This window comes from Rattus norvegicus, chromosome 5 (genome assembly GCF_036323735.1).
Source record: "Rattus norvegicus strain BN/NHsdMcwi chromosome 5, GRCr8, whole genome shotgun sequence".
Lineage (NCBI taxonomy): Eukaryota > Metazoa > Chordata > Mammalia > Rodentia > Muridae > Rattus > Rattus norvegicus.
This window is the reverse complement of record NC_086023.1, coordinates 108,976,947-109,001,790: the sequence shown is the minus strand read 5'-3', so window position 1 is coordinate 109,001,790 and position 24,844 is coordinate 108,976,947. Positions and strand designations below refer to the sequence as shown.

At 44.2% G+C, this 24,844-nt stretch overlaps 1 protein-coding gene across 1 annotated transcript in view; it reads right to left on the bottom strand.

Moving 5' to 3' along the window:
• The window catches only part of Mtap (methylthioadenosine phosphorylase), a 46,225-nt gene extending 34,704 nt beyond the window's left edge, over positions 1 to 11,521 (bottom strand). Inside the window, exons 1-2 of the mRNA NM_001394049.1 lie at positions 11,330 to 11,521; positions 95 to 181 (exon numbers count right to left, since the gene is read on the bottom strand). Of these exons, the coding sequence (NP_001380978.1) occupies positions 95 to 181; positions 11,330 to 11,362 (120 nt within the window). The 5' untranslated portion in view covers positions 11,363 to 11,521. The remainder of the gene's footprint in view (positions 1 to 94; positions 182 to 11,329) is intronic.
• Between the last annotated feature and the right edge of the window lie 13,323 nt (positions 11,522 to 24,844).

The following is a 24,844-nucleotide window of genomic DNA, read 5'->3' as shown; positions in this document are numbered from 1 at the left end:
AAGCGGGAAAGACTGGACCAGAGGAGGGAGAGGAAGAGTTAGTAGCCAGTAATAAGCGATGCCAAAGCCGGCACTTCGCCAGCTGGATGTTAACCTTGCCAAATGGAGTATCCACATATTTTTCTGTTCTTCCTTCTAAAATTTCAGGGTCATCCAAGCCTGTTCCACCAATTATTCCAATCTAGGGGAGAAAGGAGAGGAAAGAACACTGTCATATCTGGTCATGCTTCACGTAAAGCAAAGATACTTACCCTATTTACAGGCCCTTTCCCGTTCCCACCCATCCCAAAGGGGAAGCGATTCTGAAAACAGCAACCACGTAAAGGCCTTTTACTAAACAGAATCAGAGCAAAGAAACCCACACAAAGCAATAAAACCTGCAGGTCTTCTCTATTCTTGACACAGCCAACACAGACCGCCGTTCTGGACTGCACCACTTTTATTCCCCATTGAATCGCGCAAATAAGCAGAATATGACTTTTAGGTTAGAAATTGAGCCCAAAATTGTAAGAAGAGTTTTCTGATCAAAGTTGCTTCTCTGCCACATTTACTATGGAGTAAAGATAGCTTGATATAAAAACTTAGGCCTACTTTTTTGATAATGGGCTTTTTAAATATACCATGATATAAAATAAATTTTCTTTTGATGCCACTATAACCATCTGGAAGGGATTGCAGGTTAAAGACGAGTGACGTCACAAGCTCTCACTGATGTATATATACTAACTAAATCAAAGTGCTATTCATATACAGCAGACAATGTATTCCATACATTGTCTAATTCAAATATTTATTCCAAGTAGGTTTAACTCTTAAGTTCAAGCATATTTTTTTCTCCCTCAGTTTCCTGAGACTTCCTGGAAACCCATGTTCTTAGAAAAAGTGGGGAAAGAAACCTGATTCTTTGAGTTGATCTGGAGTTGGAGTTTAGAACATTCCCAACAACCACACGGCATCTCTCAACAGTCTGTACCCAAGTCCTTGGAGATCCGACACTTCCCTTGGCTGCTGAGGGCAATGTGCGTATATGGTGTACAGGCACGGGCAGATAAGACACCAGTGCACGTAAAATAAAAACAAATGAATCTTTGAAAGAAATTAAGTTGATCTAGCAAAGTCTAAGAGACAAGTAAGAGCAATTACAAAGACAGATAGCGAAGTCTTAACATTAAACAATTAAGTAACATTATCATTATGAAACCTCCTCCTGTGTTGACTCCCTAAAGGAGAGAGGACTTAATAGTCAACGGCAGGCCACAACATGGGACTTTGGGAGAAACCTCATAGAAAATGACCCCCGCACTTTTTACCATGAAAAGGTGTCAACGTATTTTGTCACTGAATAAAATTTTTATAAAGTAAAAGAAACGTTTCTGACTCGGGAGAGTACAGCTCCAAAACAAAGAATTTGTGAGATTTTGCTGTAGAATGGCAGTATTTACATTTCCTGGTGGCTAAAACAGTTGACATTGGTGCCACCTTGTGGTACATTACTGAAATTACAGCAGATGTATTTTATGGTAACTAAATGGGAAAGACTGACCAATCAACATTGGTGTTTTCAAATAACAACAGTTATTTGTTCGATACGCTTAAGATCAACAAATATATAAAATCATTCTGTTTTACAAAATCCTAGCAGCACTTCTGCTGGCCTGGCTTCATCATTGTATCTTTTACGTATCTGGGCTAATAGATTGTCCGGCTCATATCCTCACACTGGACAAAAGAAAAGAGCAGCACATGAGACAACCATCACCTGACTCATTGGGAATTTGGCTGCTATGTTGGAGGCAGGAGGATCAGAAGTTCAAGGCTGTCTTCCGATATACAGGGAGCCTGTGGCCAGCCTGAGCTACAAGGCATGAAACAAAAGCCAAAATCAAACAAATAAAAAACTTCAAACTTTTTATTTCTGACCACCTTGCTCAATCATTTCAAGATGTCCCCTAGGCCACCGCAGCATCTCAGATTTTGAATCAGCACTGAACTTCCAGGCTTGGATACAAAACAGGTCATACTTTGTTTTGGAATCGCTCTCAGAGTGCAGCAAGCTAACACAGGATGGATGAAAGCAGTGATTGGAACAGGCTAGCTCCTGAAACTTCTACTCTCTTATTTCCTGGCTTTAGTGTCGTCCAAACCCTCCCAGGGACACGTGATAGGCATGCATTAGGTAGCTCAGCCCTCAGCCAGGAGTGGACAGTACTGGACAGGAAAGCAAACTGACCAGGAAGACCACAGCAGTCTACAAAGCCCACCCAGCTATCCGGCTGGATCTCATTGTTAATGGAAACCTGCCCCCACACCCAAACCTACACCTGCTACAGGAAACCAGGGTGAGGACTGAATACTGTACACCGGGGCCTGGAGGGTGGAGGCCTGCAGTGTCAATATGTGGCCAACATCACCACCTGCTGGTTGTACATGTAAACTACAACTGGATGAAGCTCCCAAGAACTACAGCTGAATGCTTCATGGGCCTCACCCTATCTGATTTTCAGACCCTCTCTTACACAGGCCCTGTGTTATTATTCCTGCTTTACAAACAAAAGCAGCATCCTTGTTTCTTGAGGCACCGCTGTTTTCCAGCTTGTGCACCACGTGCCAACTCCCACAGTCCTCTGGGGTCTTCCAGGAGCTTAAAGTCAACAAGAAAAGAGTCACTGTCTCTGATACTTTGATAAGAGACTATCCTTGGTCGGGACAAGCTTTTGCTCAAGGTGACAGCGCACACTACAGAAACAGACTATACAGGACCACTGGGTAGCTGGGTGAGCATCTAAGGCTGGGTGAGCATCTAAGGCAGTGGTTCTCAACCGGCCTAATGCTGTGACCCTTTAATACACCCTGACTTGTGGTGACCCCAACCATAAAATTATTTCATTGCTACTTCATAACTGCAGTTTTGCTATTGTTAGAAATCTTAACGTAAATATCTGATATGCAGCCCCCAGAGGGGTGGGGATCCATGGTTCAGAACTGTGGTCGAGGATGTCACTGACATAGCCATCATCCTCACTCAGGAGGCAGTGCAGTAACGCCTTGCCAGATCCCAAATCCAGGTGACTCTAGAATGACTAAAAAGGGGTTCAAGGGCTGAGACAGAACTGATGGGCCAACTCTGTACAACTGTACATCCATGAAGTCTTCACTACACACACAAAAAGGTTTCTGAAAGAGGGACATGTTTAATTGCTTGAAATTCTCCTCAGTTTCCCACCAGTCACTTCACAAAGAATGCCTGCGACACTGTACCTTACAGCTACTCTCCCTGAAACAGGAGATGTTATCTATCCATCTGTCTCAAGGTACTCCACACATTCTCTGGTACCTCAAAACCAGTACTTCATCTACCTCAGTTGGTCTCAGGAACCATCCTTCTGAGCCCTGTATGCCTTGCCTCCCAGATGTACTCTCAAAACACCAAAGACAGAAAAGCGAATTTGAACTCATGTCAGGAAGATGAGTGGCTTTTGAGGAAAGACAGCGAGGGTGGGGTCTGCCCCAATCCCTATCTGGGATTTTAGTCCTTGAGCTCCACTTACCACCAACAAATAGAGGTGCTATGTGTGTAGTCTTACAGGATCCACTAAAACCAGAAAGTCCAGATTTATGGGGACCAAGAGGCCAAATGCTTAAGCCATGGACGTCTGTACAAAACCTGCAAAATGAACTAAAAGGACGATATCACAGGAGCTCTGTTTCTGACAACATACCCCCAAAGTGAGCTTTCTCCACAGGGAATGCCTATGGGCCAAACTGTGCCCTAGTCTAGATCCATATATGGACATCGTGATGCTCAGTACTTTAGTGTATTTGGAGACAGGGTTTGTGATGGTTTGCATATGCTTGGCCCAGGGAGTGACACTATTAGAAGGTGTGGCCCTGTTGGAGTAGGTATGTGATGGTTTGCATATGCTTGGCCCACGGAGTGACACTATTAGAAGGTGTGGCCTTGTTAGGGGAAGTGTGTCACTGTGGGGTGGGTTTGGAGACCGTCCTCCTAGCTGCCTGAGGATGCTCAGTCTGTTCCTGGCTTCCTTTGAAGATGTAGAACTCAGCTCCTCCTGCACCAGGCCTGCCTGGATGCTGCCATGCTCCTGCCTTGATGATAATGGACTGAACCTCTGAACCTGTAAGCCAGCCCCAATTAAATGTTGTCCCTTATAAAACTTACATTGATCATGGTGTCCGTTTACAGCAATAAAACCCTAACTAAGACCAGGTGTGTCATTGTGTGCTGAGTTTTATAAAACAATAGAGAGGTGATATGTTTTGCTGATATGTGGTGAGGTATGAGGGGAGGGGGTGCCTCTGAGGGCCCATGCTGAGGTATCCTTTCCTCTTGAGGGACCAGTCACACGATGGTATAGTATAGAATAGAGTTTATTCAGGGCATGGGGAGGAGAGTTGAGAGGGTAATCGAGGCAGAGAAAGGCTGAGAGAAAGAGAGTAAAGAAGCAAAGGCTGGCCATGAGCCTGCCTAGATGCTGCCATGCTCCTGTCTTGATGATAATGGACTGAACCTCTGAACCTGTAAACTAGCCCTAATTAAATGTTGTCTTTATAAGAGTTGCCTTGGTCATGATGTCTGTTCACAGCAGTAAAACCCTAACTAAGAGAGTAAGTGAGCTTTCTCCACAGGGAGTGCCATGGGCCAAACTGTGCCCAAGTCCAAACCTAAATATGGATGTTTTGATGCTCAGTACTTGAAAGTGTTTGGAGACAGGGCTGAACCTAAAAAAAAAAAAAAAAAAAAAAAAAAAAAAAAAAAAAAAAAAAAAATACTAGTGCGCTTACCAAAAGACAATGTGACACAGACAGATAAACCCAGAAGGAAGACCATGAGAACTGAAGCTCCCAGAAAAGGGCCACTCCCAGCTTAAAGATTCTACAAGGCTGATGGACTGATTAGAGCTCCTGGATTGTTGCAGATCCAGAGTCAAATCTTAGGCCATACCTCTGGTTCTCTTGCTCACCCACATCTTATCTAACATCCTAGTGACCAGGAGGTGAAACCTTCTAGAATCTTCTGGTTTAGCAGACCACTATGTTCTAGCAACTGGAAGCTAGGATAGTCATCAGATTGAATCTGAGAGACTCCCTGCTCTGTTCTAAGTTGTCTAATCTCAGTTCCCACTAACGTATTTGAATTTATCCTATAACAAAACAGACTTTATGAAACCACTGATAGATACATTGGAGCATTTTCTTTGGGGCCACTTGTATCCATATTCCTGGGGTGCAACTCATCTTGGCTCAAACATCGAGTGTTCTCTTTGAGGATTTTTCTTTTTTTTTGGTCAAAATATATAGAAAACATGGCCACCCCAAATCCAAACAGCAAGGAGGGTTACCACAGAAGAAACCAACATTCTTGGTGACACTGCTTATCTGGGACAACCAGCTTCCAGTACCGTGAGATACTGTTGGTTGGACAGGTTCTCTAGCCTACTGAGCTCTGCTAAGGACATCCTAGCAACCTAGCACAGTCACAAAAGTCAGAGAAGTCTGGAGAGCCTGGAAGAGCAGAACAGCCTCTGGGCGCCCTAAAGCTAGTACATTTCACACCTGAAACCAACTATTTGGTTTCCGAGGAGCATTTTCCTCAAAACTCACCATATTCCTTCAAGGTCTCTTTTGCTTGTGGGCAGGATGTGGCCTAAGTTTCTCCTTTGCTACTTGGCTGATGGATATCAGCAGCCCCCACATGCCAAGACCCCAAACTCGCAGAGGATCTGATTAATGGGGCAAGGCCTACATTTTATCTGAAGCTTGGTGGTTGGTTCCAGTATGTTGCTCTGCTTAAAACACAAACTTCTAAAAGGTGGGCTAGCTGAATATGTCAGGCTGCATAATGACCCTTCCTTTGCCATTCACCCGGCTTTCTGTCACGGGGAGACAAAGTATGTGGGAAAAACCAACCATAAGGAGCAAAGGTTTGCCTCAAAGTTTTAGTCCGTGGTCACTTGGGCCCTATGGCGAGGCAGAATACTGAGGTGCGAAGGACAGGAGAGGCGAGGGAAGCTGCCCAAATCACAGCGGCAAGGAAACAAAATGGGCCTGTTGTCCCAAAACCAATGCTAATGGCACGCCTCACATGACCATGAAGAAACTTCCAGAACAAAGCTGACCTCCTATAGGGTCCATCTCCCCACAGCGTAACAGGCCATGACTTTTAGCATGTGGGTTTTCAGGGGATATTCAAGAGGCTCCTCAAAAAAGCTGTTTAAATTCCAACCCCCAAACCTATAAATATTATTCCATGTAAGTAAATTAGGATGAGATGGGGGGCTATCCTGGACTATCTGCGTGAGCTCTCCATGGAATCCTGAGGGTTCTGAGAACAGGAAGAGGGAGAAGGGCAAGTGTTGAGGGCTGGGAGACAAGTAAGCGAAGGTCTCTAGAAGAGACAGAATCAAAACAATGACTTATTCCTACCCAAGATCCAGGTAAGGATCTCAGGATCCTCACATAGGGATATTCATGTTAGCTGCTTGTTTCCTCATTTTTTTTTTTTTCTATGTGGGTCAGACTTTTAATTCATGCATTTAGAAGCAGCATGAAAATCAAATGGACTCCTACATGATATCGGTTTCTGTTCCATACCCTGCCACCCCTAGCAAAACACACAAGGTAACTAAGTTCCCCAAGGCAACTCAGGTCCCTATTTCCCTGCCTTTCTCTGCAGGCAGATATACAAATGGGGGTTCCTATCTCTCCTTACCAGGCAGTCCCTCAGGCAATGGCCCAGGGGTCTTTAACCAAATAGGAAATAACTTTCATATTTCAGGGGTGTCTGAGAGTATGTAATACGTCTGTTTGTCACAAGAGGGAGGAGGTACTGTTGGCACATTGTTGGGGAGAGCCTAAGGATATATTTTGTGTACTGCAAAGCTCAGGCTGATCCCACAGAACAGTTGCAGTCATGTTCAAGATGGCCCAGAAGAGTTTTAAAAGCCATCTTCCAAACTGGGACACTCAGGCTTGCTGTCTCCCTTAATGCCACTGTTTGAAGTCTACTACTGACCTCCAGAGGGACCCTGTCCATCTAAGCATGAGTAACATTATTTTCTTATCTCCTAGAGGAGACACTGGCTAAGGGTATAACTTAGATCACTGAAGCAGCTCTCCAAATCCCACTCCCTCTCTGGAGGGCAAAGAGTTGCTCTGCCTTCTGTATGATCAAGCATGCTACCAGCCCCTGGTTAAACCTGGACAACATTTCTCTGAAGTCCCTGGACAATGCCCTCCTATTAACTCATGGCCTCTGCCTCCTGCTGCCTCCATCCATGGGCTTCATGGGCAGGAACGTTATGTCTCCATTTATCTTCTACCCTTTTACCCTGGACGCTCTGCAGCTCTTCCTCTACTGTAGTAGAGAGACCCCTCCTACTTTAGCACCCAATCAGATATGTGTTAGTGGAAGGAGTCCGGCTAGCCTCCTTGCCTCAATTTTGGAAAGGGCTCCTCAGTACCTTTAGGGTTGGAAGCCAGACAGAGGAAGCACCCTTTCCCTCTTGCTCTGCTCCCACATCCTATCTCTACTCACTACTTCTCTGGCTACCGGCCCAGACTGGCACAAGTGCCATGGCTTCTGGCCAGATGTTGTGCTTTGCCCAGTACAGGCAATTCTGTACAGAACAGCCAAGAAATCACTTAAAAATAAAAATCAGACACTACCTCCCTGTTCAGAATCCTTACATGGCTTCCAAAGTGTTTAGAATCAAATGCATTTTTTTTTTTTTTTTTGAGATAGGGTCTTACTGTACAGCCACAGTTGACCTAGAACTCACTATGTGTTCTACATAGTTTAAGTTTGGCTCAAAACTCTGCCTCCGGGTACTAGCAAATTTTTTATTGTGGCTTATATCCTGAAGGCCTACACCCAACTAGTTCTCATGATCACGAGTACAGACGTTTCCATTTCAAGGCCTTTATGCTAAATTCTTCCCCAGACTTTCCTCAGTCCTCGCTGTCCACTGTAATCTCAGGTTCTTTGTCATTACTTCAACTATTAGCTTGTCATCCACGTGCCTAAGTGGCTATAATAAAATCAGACTTACTAACATATTTCTCACAATCTGCTGGCCCTTGGGAAACTCAAGATTATGGCCAATTTAGTGTCTGGGAGAGTTCTTTGGTTCACAGAGGGTCTCTTATAGGACAGAAGCGTAGGGCTCTCAGGGCCTGATGCCTTTTACAAAGGTGCTACTGCCATCAAGGATACTCTACAGCCATGACTTCATCACCTCCGACCACCCCATCTCTTCAAACAACCAGACTGGTAGCAGAGCTTAAAAATCACTGCCTAAAGGGCTTTTATGCCCTCTCCCATGATGCCGACGAGCTCCTGCAAATTATTCAGTCTTCCAGCCCCAATACGAGACAAACTTAAAGAAAACAGCGACACTGTTTCACTCAACTGTGTACTCCCAATAAGGTAGGTTCCCAATAAGTATTTTTGGGTAGGATTCTGCCAGGAGACAGAGAGATTATGTTGAGATAATGAACATTATACTGCCCGTGCAAAACTGGATGCTTTTCATCTGAATGGTCTATCATATCTCTTAAACCAAAGGTATTGAATTTAAACTCAAAGCCCTGGTAATATTTCCATTTACAAAGGAAGGTACCAAAGTTAGCATTAACAGAGCAAGAACTGAGCTGGGTGTGCGAATTGTTACTGTAGTTAAATCTAGCAACATTTCAAAGTAGGTGTGATCAGCACTGGTCTTCCAGAAGGGGACCCTATGGCTCACTGCCCTAAGAGGGTTCACTGCTGATGGAAGCTGGTAGCATTGGAATAGGAGACCAGGCCTCTCGGGTCCAGTGTGGAAATATTCTCATTGAGGTATATAATAAAACGGTTGCTTCTCAGTAACAGATGGGAATGGTGCAGTGAGTCAGGCCACATGCCACCTGCCAGACACAAATGTACCTCCTACGCCCATTCTTGGAGAATGCCCAGTGGTTTTCCACAGTCCTAGCTCTCTATTTCCTAAGGTAGGATGACCTCTTCACTCACACAGTAAAGTAACAGAAACTGTTTCAGGTTGAAGAAATATCTATTTGCTGGGAATGCTACGCTTTAAGTCTGTCATTATCTAGGACCTATATGGGACACTTGACATCTGTCAGGGAGGGCTTCAGCTTCACATCTGTAAGAAAGAATCTACATGGTCTTATGACCTCAAATGAACAATCTACCTCTATTACCTGATGCACAGATAAAATGTAGTTTGTGTGCACACACATATGTGTGTGCAAAGGCCAGGGGTGTCTTCCTCAGTTAAACTTAACCTGTCTTTCAATGGGAAAGGCATTCTCACTGAATCAAGAGCTCACCAATTTAGTTAGACTGGCTAGTACTCAGTCCCAAGAGTCTACCTGTATCTGCCTCTTTATTGACAGGACTGTTGACTCTGACGCAGCTCCCTGGCATGGGTGTTGAGGGTTCAAAGTCATGTTCTCACGCTTGGGCAGCAAGCACTCCAGAGACTAAGCTGCTTCACTCTAGCCCTAAGATATCCTTTTTATAGGTTATTTTGCTCTGGTACTGACCCTTCATAATTTCTATTTGGGATGCTGCCTTAGCAGTTGATGGTGCTGACATCATGAATTCTTATTAGCAATGCTGTCACCTGTTGTAATCTCAAGGAGAGAACTCAGCAGGCATTCCTAGCACCATTTATATCTCTTAAGTTTTACTTCAAAAGCATGCCAAGATAAAAAAAAATACATATCATTCAATATTTACATAGCTCTTTCTGCTCCTAAGTGGGCCAGTCCATTTTACAGGGAAGCTGTGTGTTGGCCAGAATGTGAACTAGATTAAAGCAAATTCTTTCTGTTGAGCTATGCTGGTCTTCGCACGTATAATATCATCCTGTCGGGGCTGATTAAGTTTGAAATATTAACCTTTTTGGTTTTACTCACATTGTGGGACAAAGATGACTAATAGGTCTATCTTCAAACCATAGGCTCTACCTCAGTGAAATTTCTTGGATTTTACATGCCAAGGCACACCCTTTTCAGTTAAGAACAAATATTTACATCTGGCCCCATGTAAAATATGCTGTTAAGAGAAAGGTGCATGTGATCCATGGACATTTGGAATTATCTCCACCCCTAAGAAGTGAATTATACTTAGTACAGACACCATATTTCTAGCCCTTCCAGCCTACAATATGGTAAAAATTCCCACAGACCCGTGGCTTTCTATAAATGTAAACATCCTTCTCGAAATCGGAAAAAAAAAAAAAAGTTGGCCAGTATGTCTTAGTGCAGCCACCTCACCCCCTGCTCTCATCCTGGTTGGTTCCTGAAGCCCTGCAAGGCCCCAGGATACAAAGCCCAGGCAGGCTGCAGGCTAAATGCAGAGATGGGCCTCTTGCAAGGGAATCAAACAGCACTGCAGGGAATCAAAAAGGATGCCTGAAGAAAATTGTACTTCCTGCATCACGGGTTAGAAATTCCCAAAGTGAATCAAATTAACTGCGTTCTTGGCTAATAATAAACAGGCTAGAAAGGACTTAGCCACTAGTTTTTCCTCTGCTCTGTTATTCCACTCTCTACCCATCAATCAGGATGTGTTTAAAAGACCCAGGGGAGGGAGGCTCACTCCAACTCTCTGAACTCATGTTCTCCTCTGGCCAGCTGTTCCCAGCACACAAGAGTCCCTTGTGTCTAGATCTCTGGGGACCTGAGGCCTAAGAAAATAGCTCTAACTTTCAAGGTTGCAAAGCAGTTTAAAGACTGAGGCCTCCAGGCTGGGAGCGGTCCGCACTCCGTTTCAGTACTGGAAAAAGTCTCAGAACTCCCACAGCTCTGCGCTGCGGAGGTAAAACAAAGCAAAAGGAAATCTAAGTTTGGTGGGGGAAAAAAGCAAAAGCGAAGCGTGCAAAAGAGCAAGTGCTTGCTCTCCCACGTGGGCCGAGTCAAGAGCGGAAGCTCAAGTCCCGTAAGGCTAGAGGAACCGGCAGAGCAGTTGCACGAGCTGGGACACACATCAGCTCCCGCCTGGAGCATCTCCAGGGGGGAGTGGTACTGAAAGAGGGTGGCAGCGGGGCGCAGTGTCCCCCTTCATCACCCCACTCCCCATCGGAGCCCCAGTTACCACCGCCCGGGCCCGGAATGCAGATGAGTTCAAAGGCTGGGGACATCGGGGTGCATTGGCGGTGGGTGCCGCGCCCCTGCACCTCCCGGCTGAACCTTGGGTGGGGGGCTCTCAGGCTGGGGACACAGCCCGGAGGCGCGGCCCCTGCGGAGGGACGAGAGGGAGCCAAGCAGAACTAGCCCAATAGCAGCTTGTAGGGTGTCTCACCTTCACTGCCGTGCAGGCGGAGCCCGAGGCCATGTCTGCACCGGGGAAGTCCACGGCGGGCCGCAGCGCTGGACCAAGGGGAGACTGCGGGGCTGGCACGGCGCGAGAGTGAGCGGTGCAGGGGCCCGTGGGCTCTGGCTCCTCCTCTTCCTCCCAGGGAGCGCGGGATTGGCTGCCCTCCTGGCACCCTCCTCCTCAAATCAGGTTCCCGCCTCCCGCCCCTTTTGCAGACTTTTCGGCTTCTGCTGGTCTGTGCGGTCTGAGGGCGCGTCAGTGGTCAAAGTAGAAGTTGTTTGGCACTTTGTCTTTTAACTGTTTCACAAGAACTTCGTGAGGTCGCGCAATACTGCCAGCTCTGCAGTGAATTTCCTGCCTCGGTGGCCAGGGCTGTGAAATCAGGCTCTGCCGCATTCCAGGGCTTTGGGGAGGGCGGAGGGATACTGAAGAGTGCTAGCTTGAGATTCCCGCCCCCAGAGCTCTGATTTACAAACTGGTTTATTTAGTAACAGTTTGGCGGGAAGCTATTAAGGGGGCAGGATCTTCCCCAACACCAGGCGAGGGGCATTTTTAAAATCCTTTACACAATGGCTAGTGGTGCAGATTTGTAATCCCAATCACTCATGAATCCTGAGCAGCAGTATGGCAAGGTCAAAGTCTTTACTTGGCTACAGAGTGAGTTCACGACCATCTTGAGCAATATTGAGAGTCTATCTCAAAAATAAAAAGAGGGCTTGCTATTTAGGTCAGCACTAGAGTGTTTATCTGGCATCCAAGGAGGTCCTAGCTTCAATCCTCACTCCAATAAAACAAGCAAAAATTATAACAACTTTCTATGCCGGGGCAGCATACAGTACGGCAGGATTCAGATTCAGGACCTGTGTCTCCATGATGCGATACCAGCAGGACCCACTCTGACCCCAGTGATGTTTCCCCTGGATACTCGCTCTGAGAGGCCCTATCCCTTTTCTACTCACACTATCTCTTCTCTACTTGGATGATCATTGTAGCCTTTGATGGTACAAGCTGTCCCAAACAAAATGCTGACCAGCAGCTATCTTATTTTTTTCTTAATTTATTTCATTATTTATCTGTATGTGCACATAAATGATTGCAGGTGTGTGTGTGTGTGTGTGTGTGTGTCCAGAATTCAGCCTGCAGCTGGAGCAACAGGCAACTGTGAACTTCTTGATATGGGTAGGTACTAGAAACCGAATTTACCTCTACAAGTGCTCTTAACCCCTGAGCCATCTCTCTAACCCTGGGTGACAGCTATCTTAAGGGTGGTCTCTGAAATATAGAAAAGCTATACATTATTCTGTGGTTGGGAAGAAATCAAGGAAGGAAATTCTGCTATCTTTTTTTTTCAACAGTGTTAATTGAAAGTTCCCAAAGAAAAAGTATCTACATAACGTTCCATAAGGCCGATTGACTGGTCAGGGTTTCAGTGACTATGGAGAGTTGGAAAGTTGCAGGCCCAGAGCCAAGTTATCTTGCCTTGTCTTGATACCTACCTTTCTGTGCCCTAACGTCCTTGTGCCTATGGGGTCAATCTTTTTGGAGTGTACAAAGCTAGCTCTCACCAATCAATCCCAAAGCCAAGAGTATCAGCCAGCATCTGCCGCCGACTTCCATGCTTCCCCACTCTGTAACTCACCTATGCATCCAAAGTGTCTTCCTATGTGATTTTCTCCATTCCCTTCCTATGTAAACTTAGTGAAATCGTTTCCATCCTGGAACATGATATTTGGGTTAAACTAAATTTGTGTTCCCTGCCCTGGCCACTCACACTTGGATCCAAAACAAACCCTCAAACTGTGTTTGAGGTGAGAGCTGGTGTTTGTGTCAGTAGTAAGGCAAGAGCAGTGCAACTCCACTGATCTCCATCTTCTGTGGGTGTGGGTGCTGCCTGAAGCTGTGTAGACCCATTTCTCACCATTATTCACTCTGCGTCTAAGTTTTCCCAAGATAAAAATGTCTCTTCAGTTGCAATCATTTCAGGTTATAAAATACATACGGTGGGAATCTGGGTGTGGTGGTGCAGGGCATTTAGCCTTCAGAAGGCAGAGGCAGGAGGATTGTAAGTTTGATGCCAGCCTGAGCAACATACTGTCTCAGAAACTTAAAAACTAAACATAAGGTCAAAAGGAGTACGAGATATTACGCTAGGGTGTGGTGGCTCAGTGGGTAAAGAAGCTTGCTGCCAAGCCTGGTAGCCTGAGTTTGATGTCTGAGCCCACACGGTAGGAGACTACAGAGGGATCATCTTGTGTTTGGTATGGATGTGTCACCTGTCAATTAAAAATCCTATGGCCTATAGGAAATGGTAGACTAGAAAGTGGGACACGCCAGAGGCAGGAGGATTGTGGGTTAGAAACAGGCAAGGGAGATTCGCCCAGGAAGACGTGAGGAGACAGACACATGGTGCCCGAGCACAGGTAAGCAGCCACGTGGCAGAGTGTGGGTTAACATAACTGGGTTAGGGCTGGAGACATGGCTCAGCGGTTAAGAACACTGCTCTTCCAGAGGTCCTGAGTTCAGTCCCCAGCACCCACATGGTGGCTCACAACCATCGGTAATGGAATCGGATGCCCTCTTCTGGTGTGTCTGAAGACAGTTACAATGTACTCACATACAAATAATAAATTTTTAAAAATTTGGGTTATTTTAAGCTATGGTTCCAGTCAGAGAAGAGCCTAGCTATATGGCCAAGGTATTTGTAAATATACTTTGAGTCCAAATCTTATTTGTGGGAGCATGGGGCTTGGGAAGAAGAATGGGACCAGGCTACCAGAGATGAGAATCAATTCCTATGATTGAGTGTTCTTTGCACTCCTCATGAAGCTCAAAGGTATGATGTACACACACACACACAGACACACATACACATACACACACACACACACACACACACACACACACACACACACACGCACACGCTCTACTACAAAAATAGAAAAAGGTCATGAGCCTTGATGGGTGACAGCTTTCTCAGCTGACGGATCTGTTGGGCCTTTGGAAGCCTTCCGCTCAGTGTGGACCCACTGCAGAGCATGCAGAATGCAGTGAGATACGAGGGATCTTTTTTATTTTTTCATGCACTTTACATCCCACTCGAAGTCCCTTCCCCTGCCATCTTCTCCCTCCCGCAATCCTTCTCCCCCTCCCTTTCTCCTCTGAAAGAGTGGAAGCCTCCCCCTGTATCGCCCCACCCTGGCAAGTCTCTACAGGGCTGGGCATATCTGAGAAGAGGGCTAAGATGGATCTTCTCCAAGCTTTGTATTTAGACTCTTCTCTTCTTGCCTTGCTGTGGAAGCTGGGCACATAGACAAGTTAGGTTTTTATAAACATAGAAGAGCCCTGGGCAGAGAAGCTTGGAGTGGACTACAGGGCCCTTTGGAGCTTTTCTTCTGTTGCGTGTGGGCCACACTCAAGCATTTCTTATTAAACAGGGGATGCCTGCGAAGATGGACTTCCTGCTCAGGGCTTCCTGGGGATATAGCTTACATTACAGTTCAGGGAAGAAGTGTGTACTTCTAGACAACATCGAAGCAATGTTCTGTACTCTCCTAAGAAATGAGGCCCTCCCTTACGAGTTGTCAGTTCCCACTCTGTTCCCTGTGTATGGGAATCTGTGGTTCAACAAAAGTCATTCTAAGAGGACTCAGGAGTGCCCTCAGTGTACATTGTAGAAAAGAGACAACAGTGTGATCTGATATTACAATGCCAGCCATAGGATTTTTGATAGTTGATTTTTCTATTTTCTAAAACTATTTTATTTTTTAAAAGGTGTGTGTGTGTGTGTGTGTGTGTGTGTGTGTGTGTGTGTGTGTGTGTGTGTACATGCATTTATGATTATGGGTGCTTGAAAGTTCTAGCTGTGTATGCGGAGGTCAGAAAACAGTTCATAGGAGCAGTTTTGTTTTTTCCTGCTGCACATGGGAACTGGAATCTAATTCATTTGTTCTGCATACAAAGCCCTCTATCCACTGAGCTATCTTGTTAGATCTAATAATTTACTTTAGAAGGACATGTCAAACTGGATGTTTAGAAAGTTTAGAAACATAATATCCTGAGCAAAGCATGGTGATGCATGCCCTGAGTCCCATCATTTGAGAGGCAGCAGAGGCAGGCAGATCTCTGAGTCTGAGGCCAGCCTGGCTACATAGTGAATTCCAGACCAGGGTTTCCTCACAGGACTCTGTCTCCAAAAGAGAAAAGGAACCAAACCACAATATTCTAACCAATCCAGTCGAACCTTGTCAGACATACGTTTAACTGAGTGGTAAGAGAATCAGCACAATATAATAAGCTGAAAGAATGAGCAGAAGGAGAATGCTAAAACAGTGAAATACAAAATTGGGTTTATATTTTTGGACAAGGCAGTAAATCTGTATCATATGGAACCCTTTCCTATGGACAGATGCAGTGCACATCTGTGACTGGAAAAAAAATAGGATATCAAATTTTATTCTATTTATTTATTTGGGGTGTGTGTGTGTGTGTGTGTGTGTGTGTGTGTGTGTGTGTGTGTGTTAGAAAACAATTCCGTGAAGTCATTTCTCTCCTACTTTTATTGGGTTCTATGGATTGCACTCAGGTCACTGGGTTTTCATGGCCAGCTCCTTTAACCACTGGGCTATCTCACTGGTCTGTGACAGTAATAATCTTCAGAATAATGCCTAAACCTCAATTGTTGAACAATTTACCAATAAGAGACAATAATGGAAGTTTTATCCCTTGAGCAAGGAGTTGGCAATCCTCGCCTGTTAAGAGGCAGAAATCTAGTAGCCCGTGAGACTCAAAGGTGCCGGCAATAACAGAAGGAATGACCGCGTGTTCCCATGTAGTTGTGTGTTTATGGTCTCTAACGTTCAAATTTCACCCGTGACAAAATACTTTTTAATTGTGATTTCTAGAGTGACCTAAGGTTATAAAATGTGTTCACTACTTGAAGATATGTAGAAAACAGATGAGTACACCTGCTACTCAGAGCATGTGGATGTGCTAGGCCTTGGGAAGGTTGGCTCCTGCTTCAGCGTGGTAATGTGAAAAGGCTGGTGCTAACAGCTTTGCCCTAGGTCTAAGTTTTTGATTTATTATCTTGCTTAGTAAGTCTGTAATAAAAGAGAGACAGGAAATTAAATAGTAAGTGGTTTTCCTTTTGGGCTATTATGGAAAACACTATGAGACAAGGACTCCCAAGAATAAACCTAGGAGTATAATTAATATCTACCATTATTTTGTTCTTGTTGCATTCCCCTCTGTTAACCTATAGACTTATTTTTATAAATAATAAAATATTTTATAATTCTAAACAAGTACCCAAGCCACACCATAACAATGCCTTTTGCTTGTCACTTGAGTTAGAGTCTCTCTATTTATGTAGCTCTGTCTGTCCTGGAAGTCACTATGTAGGGCAGTCTGGCCTGTAACTCACAGAGATCCACTTGCCTCTGCCTCTCCAGGGCTAGGATTAATGACATGTGCAACTGAATACAGCCAACAGTTCTGATTTATAGAACTATACAGATATGCAGAGACTTACCCTTTTTATGTGTAGTGTATGTGTAGAGCATGCGTGTGAGTATGCCAGTGTGCCTGTGCACATATATACAAAGGCCAGAAGAGGGTGTTAGGTGCCATCCTCTAGCACTTTCTGTTTTATTGTCTGATCCAGGGTCTTTCATTGAGTTGGAAGGTTGCCATTTTGGCTAGGCTAGACTGGCTGGCCAGTGATCTCCCAGGGTCTGTCTGTCTTCACCCAGTAATGCTAAGACATATAGCCATGCCCTATAAGTGACATAAAAACACATATAACCATATGTAGTATGTGTCGGGAATTCAAAGTTGGGTCCTAATGCTTGCATATCACGTGCTCCTACCTACTGAGACTACCCCTAAGCCCTGACTTACATAATTTTGTTTTAGTATTTTATACATCTTCCCCCAGCTTCCAGCTGCTAGCCAACAAGGTACTTCAGCTTTTGACACAAGCAGCTGTAAACTCAGGTCCGAAACAACAGTCTTCAGTGTTCTACAGTCCCCTGTAGGGGAGAAGCGATGACACTTTACTTCCTTAAACATGTCTATGGGGTCAGAAAGCTGTGCAACTTGGGGGGCCAGTCAGGAGCAAGAGTGAAGTCATGTCCAAACCCTGACAAATCTTGTCCAGAGGCTGACAAGAATAGGACTGTTTTCCTCCTTGCTCTGGGTCTGCATGTCCCAGCACAGGCAAGCCTTAGGATCCCCACCTCTGCCATCCTTGAAGTAGTCATGTAGCCTGGTGACCAGACTACAGGTAAAACTTCCTGTCTCCCTATCAGAACATACCCAGCAAGCACCTGGAATTCCTCTTCATGTAAAGGAAGCATTCCCATCCAATGATGTACACTCACCCCCAAACTTCCTACTGTGTCCTCAAGGTTTATATAGTTTTTGTTACCTCCAATATTAAGGAGCCGCTTCACTAAAAACCATCTCCAGAGAAGGCTATTTCTCCAGCATTCATGCCAACGAAGTTCCTGTCTGAACCACTTGCCTTGTCTGGTGCACAGCTGTGCCTGGACACCCTGGGCTGGCACATGACTAAGCTAGATACTATTTTTGGTGTTCTCAAACCAATCCAGGACTATAGAATACCTGGAAAGCATTGTTAACTATTTATAATTATTGTTAATTATTAGCTTTCCCACAAAAATTTTTCAGTAAGACCCTAATTCATTGACAAAAGTGATGTACACACACACACACACACACACACACACACACACACACACACACACACAGAGTGATATAAAACATACCCTCAGGTGTATGTTTTACACAGGTACTGTAAAAAAGGTCCAGTAAAAAGGTGACCTGAGATTCTAGCACTTAGGAGACAGAGACAGGAAGATCAGGAGTTCAAAGTCATCATATGAATAATTACTATTCATAAGACGTGTGAAATGTGTCTCCTTAGTCAACTCCATCAGCTTTGCCTCCGTATTGTAAACCTCAGCCTCTGACCAATGGGTAGGTGTTTGATGGGTTATAGCCTCCACCTCTGGAGTTGTTAAACCTGCAAGATTTTCCAGCTGAAGCATCTCAGTTACCTGAAGCTTCCAGTTATCTGGGACAAAATAACAATTCTAATGATGTGGGTGCCATTAGAATATTTCTCATTCCTCGTGACTGATCTTTCTATAGCATCTCGCCATTTTAAAATTAACATTTGGCTTTGTTGTTGTATAGATGATGGTGATCTTGGTCATCCTGCCTCCATTTCCCAACTGCTAGTAGAAATCCTATGGGGGCCTAGACTTTCTCAAGTGTTCTTTGAGCGGGCGCTGCTTCTTGCTATACACGTTGTGCATGTGTCACTGTTGGAAGGTGGTGGGGATCCTGGAAAGACTGAGGGCCATGGGATGCATGGGAAACCTGAGAGATATGGATAATCCTGGTGTGTAGTGTGGATCCTGAGGGCACTGGGAGACCTGGCTGCATGGGAGAGGGGTGGGGAGCACAGAGGGGAGGCCCTGAGGGTGCCTCCTGCATTGGAGAATTCAGGACATTACTAGACCCTTGCATCTTGGTCAAGCTCTGTTCTCTGTAGACAGGAACCTTCATCCTTAGGATTTTAAAAACAATGTTCAGATCCAGAAAATCAACAAGAAATATAGGATAACCAAAACACCAAAGCCATTAACATGACTTTAGAGTTTGGCCATATGGAAACAATAAGAGATCGAAGGGGGCGATGGTAGTGAAGCATACGTATTCAGGTCAGGAAGAGAGAAGGAGGAGTGTTTGTCTTGAAGTTGAGATAAATGACAAAGTCACTGTAAGGCATGTGAAGTAGAGCTCTCTAGCTGATAAGAATCTGGGAAGATCCCAGACATCCTTGTGTGACATGGGTGGGGCCACTCATGTAGTCCTCGCGTGCAGAGTCCTGGCCTCAAATCTCTGACCTATACAACCAGATAGTGATCATGATTGCAGTCATCCTGTCATGTCCAGAAAACACTGCTTTGTTCTGGTCTTTCCTGACCTCTGGCTCTTTAATTCTTTCTTGCCCTCTCTTGTAATGGTCTCTGGGCCTCTGGGAAAGGACTTGATATCAATGTTCAGTTATGGTTGAACACTCCACTGACACTCATCTTCTGTACTTTAACCAATTGTGAATTTCTATGTTAACCAGCATCCACTGTGATAGGTCTCAAATCCAGGGGAAATGGCTAACTTAGGTGCCTATCTGACAGTGCCTGCAAGGTTCTCCCAGCATGCTTCAGTTCCTACCTGTTACAGGGTCCTCCTAGCTGGCATACACCATGCCCTACCCTGACCTCTCTAGCCCAGAGGCTGGGCAGCTCTCCACCAGCTGTTCTTCCCTATATAATCCAGCTATTTGGGCCATATGGTCCTCTCTTGGCCCTATTGTCTCTTGCCCCTTGGTCTGCTGCTCCCTTCTCTCTCTCTCTCTCTCTCTCTCTCTCTCTCTCTCTCTCTCTCTCTTCCTCTCTCCTTCCATATATCCCAGCTTGGTCTGGCCATGCTCACTCAGGATGTGTCTGCCTCTAGCTGTGCTCTCCTTTTTATCTATAGAGAACTGTCTCTTCCACCATACCTAGGAGCAGGCAAGTCTTCCTTTGTCTTTCATTCTTTTTGTTTCATTCACCTGCACAAAGAAACTCCATGAGTAGAGAGACACAATTAAGAAGGCATTTTGATACTATGACCATTTAGAAGAATGTTAATAATTAGTTCTCCCCTGGGGCTTATGAGCTTCCCGAACATAGGTTCTTGGCCAGACTTGTAATACCATATACATATTTCCTCATCTAGGCTTTAAATTCAACCAGAAAGGCTTTTTTTTAGTCACCATAACAATTTGCTAATTTTGCACTCATGGGCATAGTCTGTCACCAGTCATTATTGCATTTCACAGGGTTCGCACCTGGGTAAGTCTACTGAGGACAACCCCTTACCTTCCAACAGCTTATGTAGAACGCGGTTAACATGAAAGCCAGCTGGCACGGAAGAAGCTTCCTGGTCCACAGCAACTTGACTTTTCCGTGTCCTGTGACCAATGTGTGCAGAGTTTTCAGCAATAGAGTCCTGCTGTCAAGTTCTGGTGGGCAATCAAGAACAGTGACAATAGTTTGCATTGTTTTAAGGGTCTCTGGGATACCTCTGACGAACAACTCAAGGGGAGGTATCCCACACCTGGCGTTGACTTTTCATTTGGCAACCTATGGTTCTTAGATGAACATAACCCCCAATTAGGGTAACTGTAATCAAACTCTTTATATGAATACATATATATTACTTTAGGCTTCCGCATGGCTTTTCAAGCATCCTAAGTATTATCCTTCCTCTAGTCCATCCTTTGCCCTACCCTCTCTCCACTAAAACCTCCTTCTTTAGTATTTTTCTCCACTCCATTAAGATCTTTCTTTCCCCCTTCTGCCCATGGTCTTGTTCTGGTTCCCTAGATTCTACATGCGCTTCAAATCAAACAACAAATCTAAAGGCTCCACGGTCAGACTCACCTTTGAGTGAGGACATGGGGTATCTGTCCTTTTGAAAGCTGTGTTATCTCACTTAGAATCATGTTTTCCCCATCCACCCATTTACTTCAAAATTTCATTTTCTCTTTATAGCCAAATAAAAAGCCATTGCCTATAAGTAGATTTTAATAGATAAATCCATTTGTATGTGAATGTATATAAGTGCACCTTGTCATTATTTCCCATTCATCAGGTGCTAGGCATCTATCTAGGCTGTTTCCACGTCCTAGCTATTGTGAATAAAGCAGCTACAGACATGGATGAGCATGAGTCTCTGTAGTAGGAAACAGTCTTTTGGCTGGATGTCCAACAGTATTTTTGAATCTTACTTCTAGTTTTCTGAGGAATGACTACACTCATTTCCATCCTGTCTGCCAAAGTGCACGGCATTCCCCATTTCCCATATCCTTGTTAGTATTTTTGTAATTTTAGTCAATCTGACTGGAGTAAGATAAAGTCTCAGAGTAGTTTTAACTTGCGTGTCCATGATGGTTAAGGGTGAGAACATCTTTAAAAATATCCTTTAGTTGTGTGTGTGTGTGTGTGTGTGTGTGTGTGTGTGTGTGTGTGTACACTCCATAGAGTTTAATTGGGTTGTTTGGAGTCTTAGTAGACACTGGCTGGTGCATACCATGCATAGTTGGCAAAGATCCTCCCTTCCACCCCACCCCCTTTATGTAGGCTGCCTTAAAAGTTTCCTTTGTAGTATAGAAGAAGCTTTTTAATGTCATAAAATTCAACTTGTTGATTGTTGGTCTTATATCTGGATCAACTGGATTTTCATTCAGAAAGTCCTTTCCTGAGTCTCTATTGTGACCTGAACCTTCTACTTGTCCTTCTAGAAGTTTCCAGTCTGACTTTGCAATCTTTAATCCATGTGGAATTGGTCTGTATAAGGCTAAGAAAGAATGATCAAGTTTCGTTTTTCTATATGTAGATAGTTTTCTTAACACCATTTGTTAAAATGTCATCTTCTCTCTTATATATGCTTTTAGTATCTTCATAAAAATAAAATCAGGTGGTTGTAGATGCGTGTACCTGTATCTGGGCCCTCAGTTCTAGTCCACTGATCAACATGGCTGGCTTTGTGCCACTGTAATGCTGCTTTTACTACTGTGCCTCTGTAGTGTCATTTTATTGTTCAAGCCTGCTTGGCTCTCTGATTTTCATAATATCAACCCTGCCAATCCATGGATGGAAATGGGAGGTCTCTCCATCTTGTGGTGTTTTCTTCAATATATTTCTTTGGTGTTTTAATTTTACATTTTAGAGGTCTTTTACTCCCAAGGTTTGGCTTATTCCAAGCTATTTATTCATTTGATGCTGCTGTGAAAGGCATTGCTTTCCCGTTTTCCTTCTCAATCTTTTTGTCTTTGGTATATAGGAAGGCTACTACACCCAAACATCTGTATTCTTTTTATTTTTATGTGCATGAGTGTTTTCCACTCATGGGGCTGGAGTTACAGAGCATTGTTAGCCACCATGTGGGTGCTTGGAACCAAACCTGGGTCCTTTAGTCAATACCTTTACCTGTGCAGCCGTCTCTCCAAGACCCCTGCATACACCCAGAATCCTTTCTTCATGGTTGTACTAAAAAGGAAGAAGGTACTGGGCCATGACTAGAAGACAGAGGCGGTGGGATGGGATTTTCTCCATTCAACGATCTGAAAGTTTCAGTACTGTATCAGGAAGGAATAAACCATGGAGGAAAGGTTGTAGGACACCAACAGGAAAGTATGGCTGATGGGATGAGAACCAAGGGAAAAGGGGTCAGAAGCACTTTCAGAGATCGTTGTCTTATACTAAAGACAGAGACTGGAGGCTACAAGAAAGGAGTAAGACTACAAACTCCATTTAGAATACTCAAGAGCAATTGTGGAGTACCTCAGGGAGACCAGTTCTGGCGGCCACATTTTCTAAGCCAAGTAGGAGATAGGGTATACATAATTAGTTAAGGGGGGCAGGGAGGGAGGGAGTGGTAGATGCCTGGCATGGTTGTGTAACTTTAAATTAGGGACCATGAACCTAAAGTGACACTCGTTTGCAAAGGTTCTTTTTTTCTTTTTTTTCTTGTTTGACATAGCATAATTTATTAGTGACATTTTCATTCTTTTTTTTTCATCTTTATTAAATTGGGTATTTCTTATTTACATTTCGATTGTTATTCCCTTTCCCAGTTTCCAGGTCAACATCTCCCTAACCCCTTCCCATCCCTTTCTCTATGGGTGTTCCCCTCCCCATCCTCCCCCCATTACTGCCCTCCCCCCAACAATCACGTTCACTGGGGGTTCAGTCTTGGCAGGACCAAGGGCTTCCCCTTACACTGGTGCTCTTACTAGGATATTCATTGCTACCTAATTAGGTTGGAGCCCAGGGTCAGTCCATGTATAGTCTTTGGGTAGTGGCTTAGTCCCTGGAAGCTCTGGTTGCTTGGCATTGTTGTTCATATGGGGTCTTAAGCCCCTTCAAGCTCTTTCAGTCCTTCCTCTGATTCGTTCAACAGGAGTCCCATTCTCAGTTCAGTGGTTTAATGATGGCATTCGCCTATGTATTTGCTGTATTCTGCCTGTGTCTCTCAGGAGAGATCTACATCCGGTTCCTGTCAGCCTGCAAGTCACAATTACTCTTATACCTAAACCACACAAAGACCGAACAAAGAAAGAGAACTTCAGACCAATTTCCCTTATGAAAATCGATGCAAAAATACTCAATAAAATTCTGGCAAACCGAATCCAAGAGCACATCAAAACAATAATCCATCATGATCAAGTAGGCTTCATCCCAGGCATGCAGGGATGGTTCTTATATATGGAAAACTATCAACATAATCCACTATATAAACAAACTGAAAGATAAAAACCACATGATCATTTCATTACATGCTGAGAAAGCATTTGACAAAATTCAACACCCCTTCATGATAAAAGTCCTGGAAAGAATAGGAATTCAAGGCCCATACCTAAACATAGTAAAAGCCATATACAGCAAACCAGTAGCTAACATTAAACTAAATGGAGAGAAACTTGAAGCAATCCCACTAAAATCAGGGACTAGACAAGGCTGCCATTCTCTCCCTATTTATTCAATATAGTTCTTGAAGTTCTAGCCAGAGCAATCAGACAACAAAAGGAGATCAAAGGGATACAGATTGGAAAAAAAGTCAAAATATCACTATTTGCAGATAATATGATAGTATATTTAAGTGATCCCAAAAGTTCCACCAGAGAACTACTAAAGCTGATAAACAACTTCAGCAAAGTGGCTGGGTATAAAATTAACTCAAATAAATCAGTAGCCTTCCTCTACACAAAAGAGAAACAAGCCGAGAAAGAAATTAGAGAAATGACACCTTTCATAATAGTCCCAAATAATATAAAATATCTCGGTGTGATTTTAACCAAGCAAATGAAAGATCTGTATGATAAGAACTTCAAGCCTCTGAAGAAAGAAATTGAAGAAGATCTCAGAAGATGGAAAGATCTCCCATGCTCCTGGGTTGGCAGGAATAATATAGTAAAAATGGCCATTTTACCAAAAGCGATCTACAGATTCAATGCAATCCCCATCAAAATACCAATCCAATTCTTCAAAGGGTTAGACAGAACAATTTGCAAATTCATCTGGAATAACAAAAAACCCAGGATAGCTAAAACTATCCTCAACAATAAAAGGACTTCTGGGGGAAATCACTATCCCTGAACTCAAGCAGTATTATAGAGCAATAGTGACAAAAGCTGCATGGTATTGGTACAGAGACAGACAGATAGACCAGTGGAATAGAACTGAAGATCCAGAAATGAACCCATACACCTGTGGTCACTTGATTTTTGACAAAGGAGCCAAAACCATCCAATGGAAAAAAGATAGCATTTTCAGCAAATGGTGCTGGTTCAACTGGAGGTCAGTATGTAGAAGAATGCAGATTGATCCATGCTTATCACCCTGTACAAAGCTTGAGTCCAAGTGG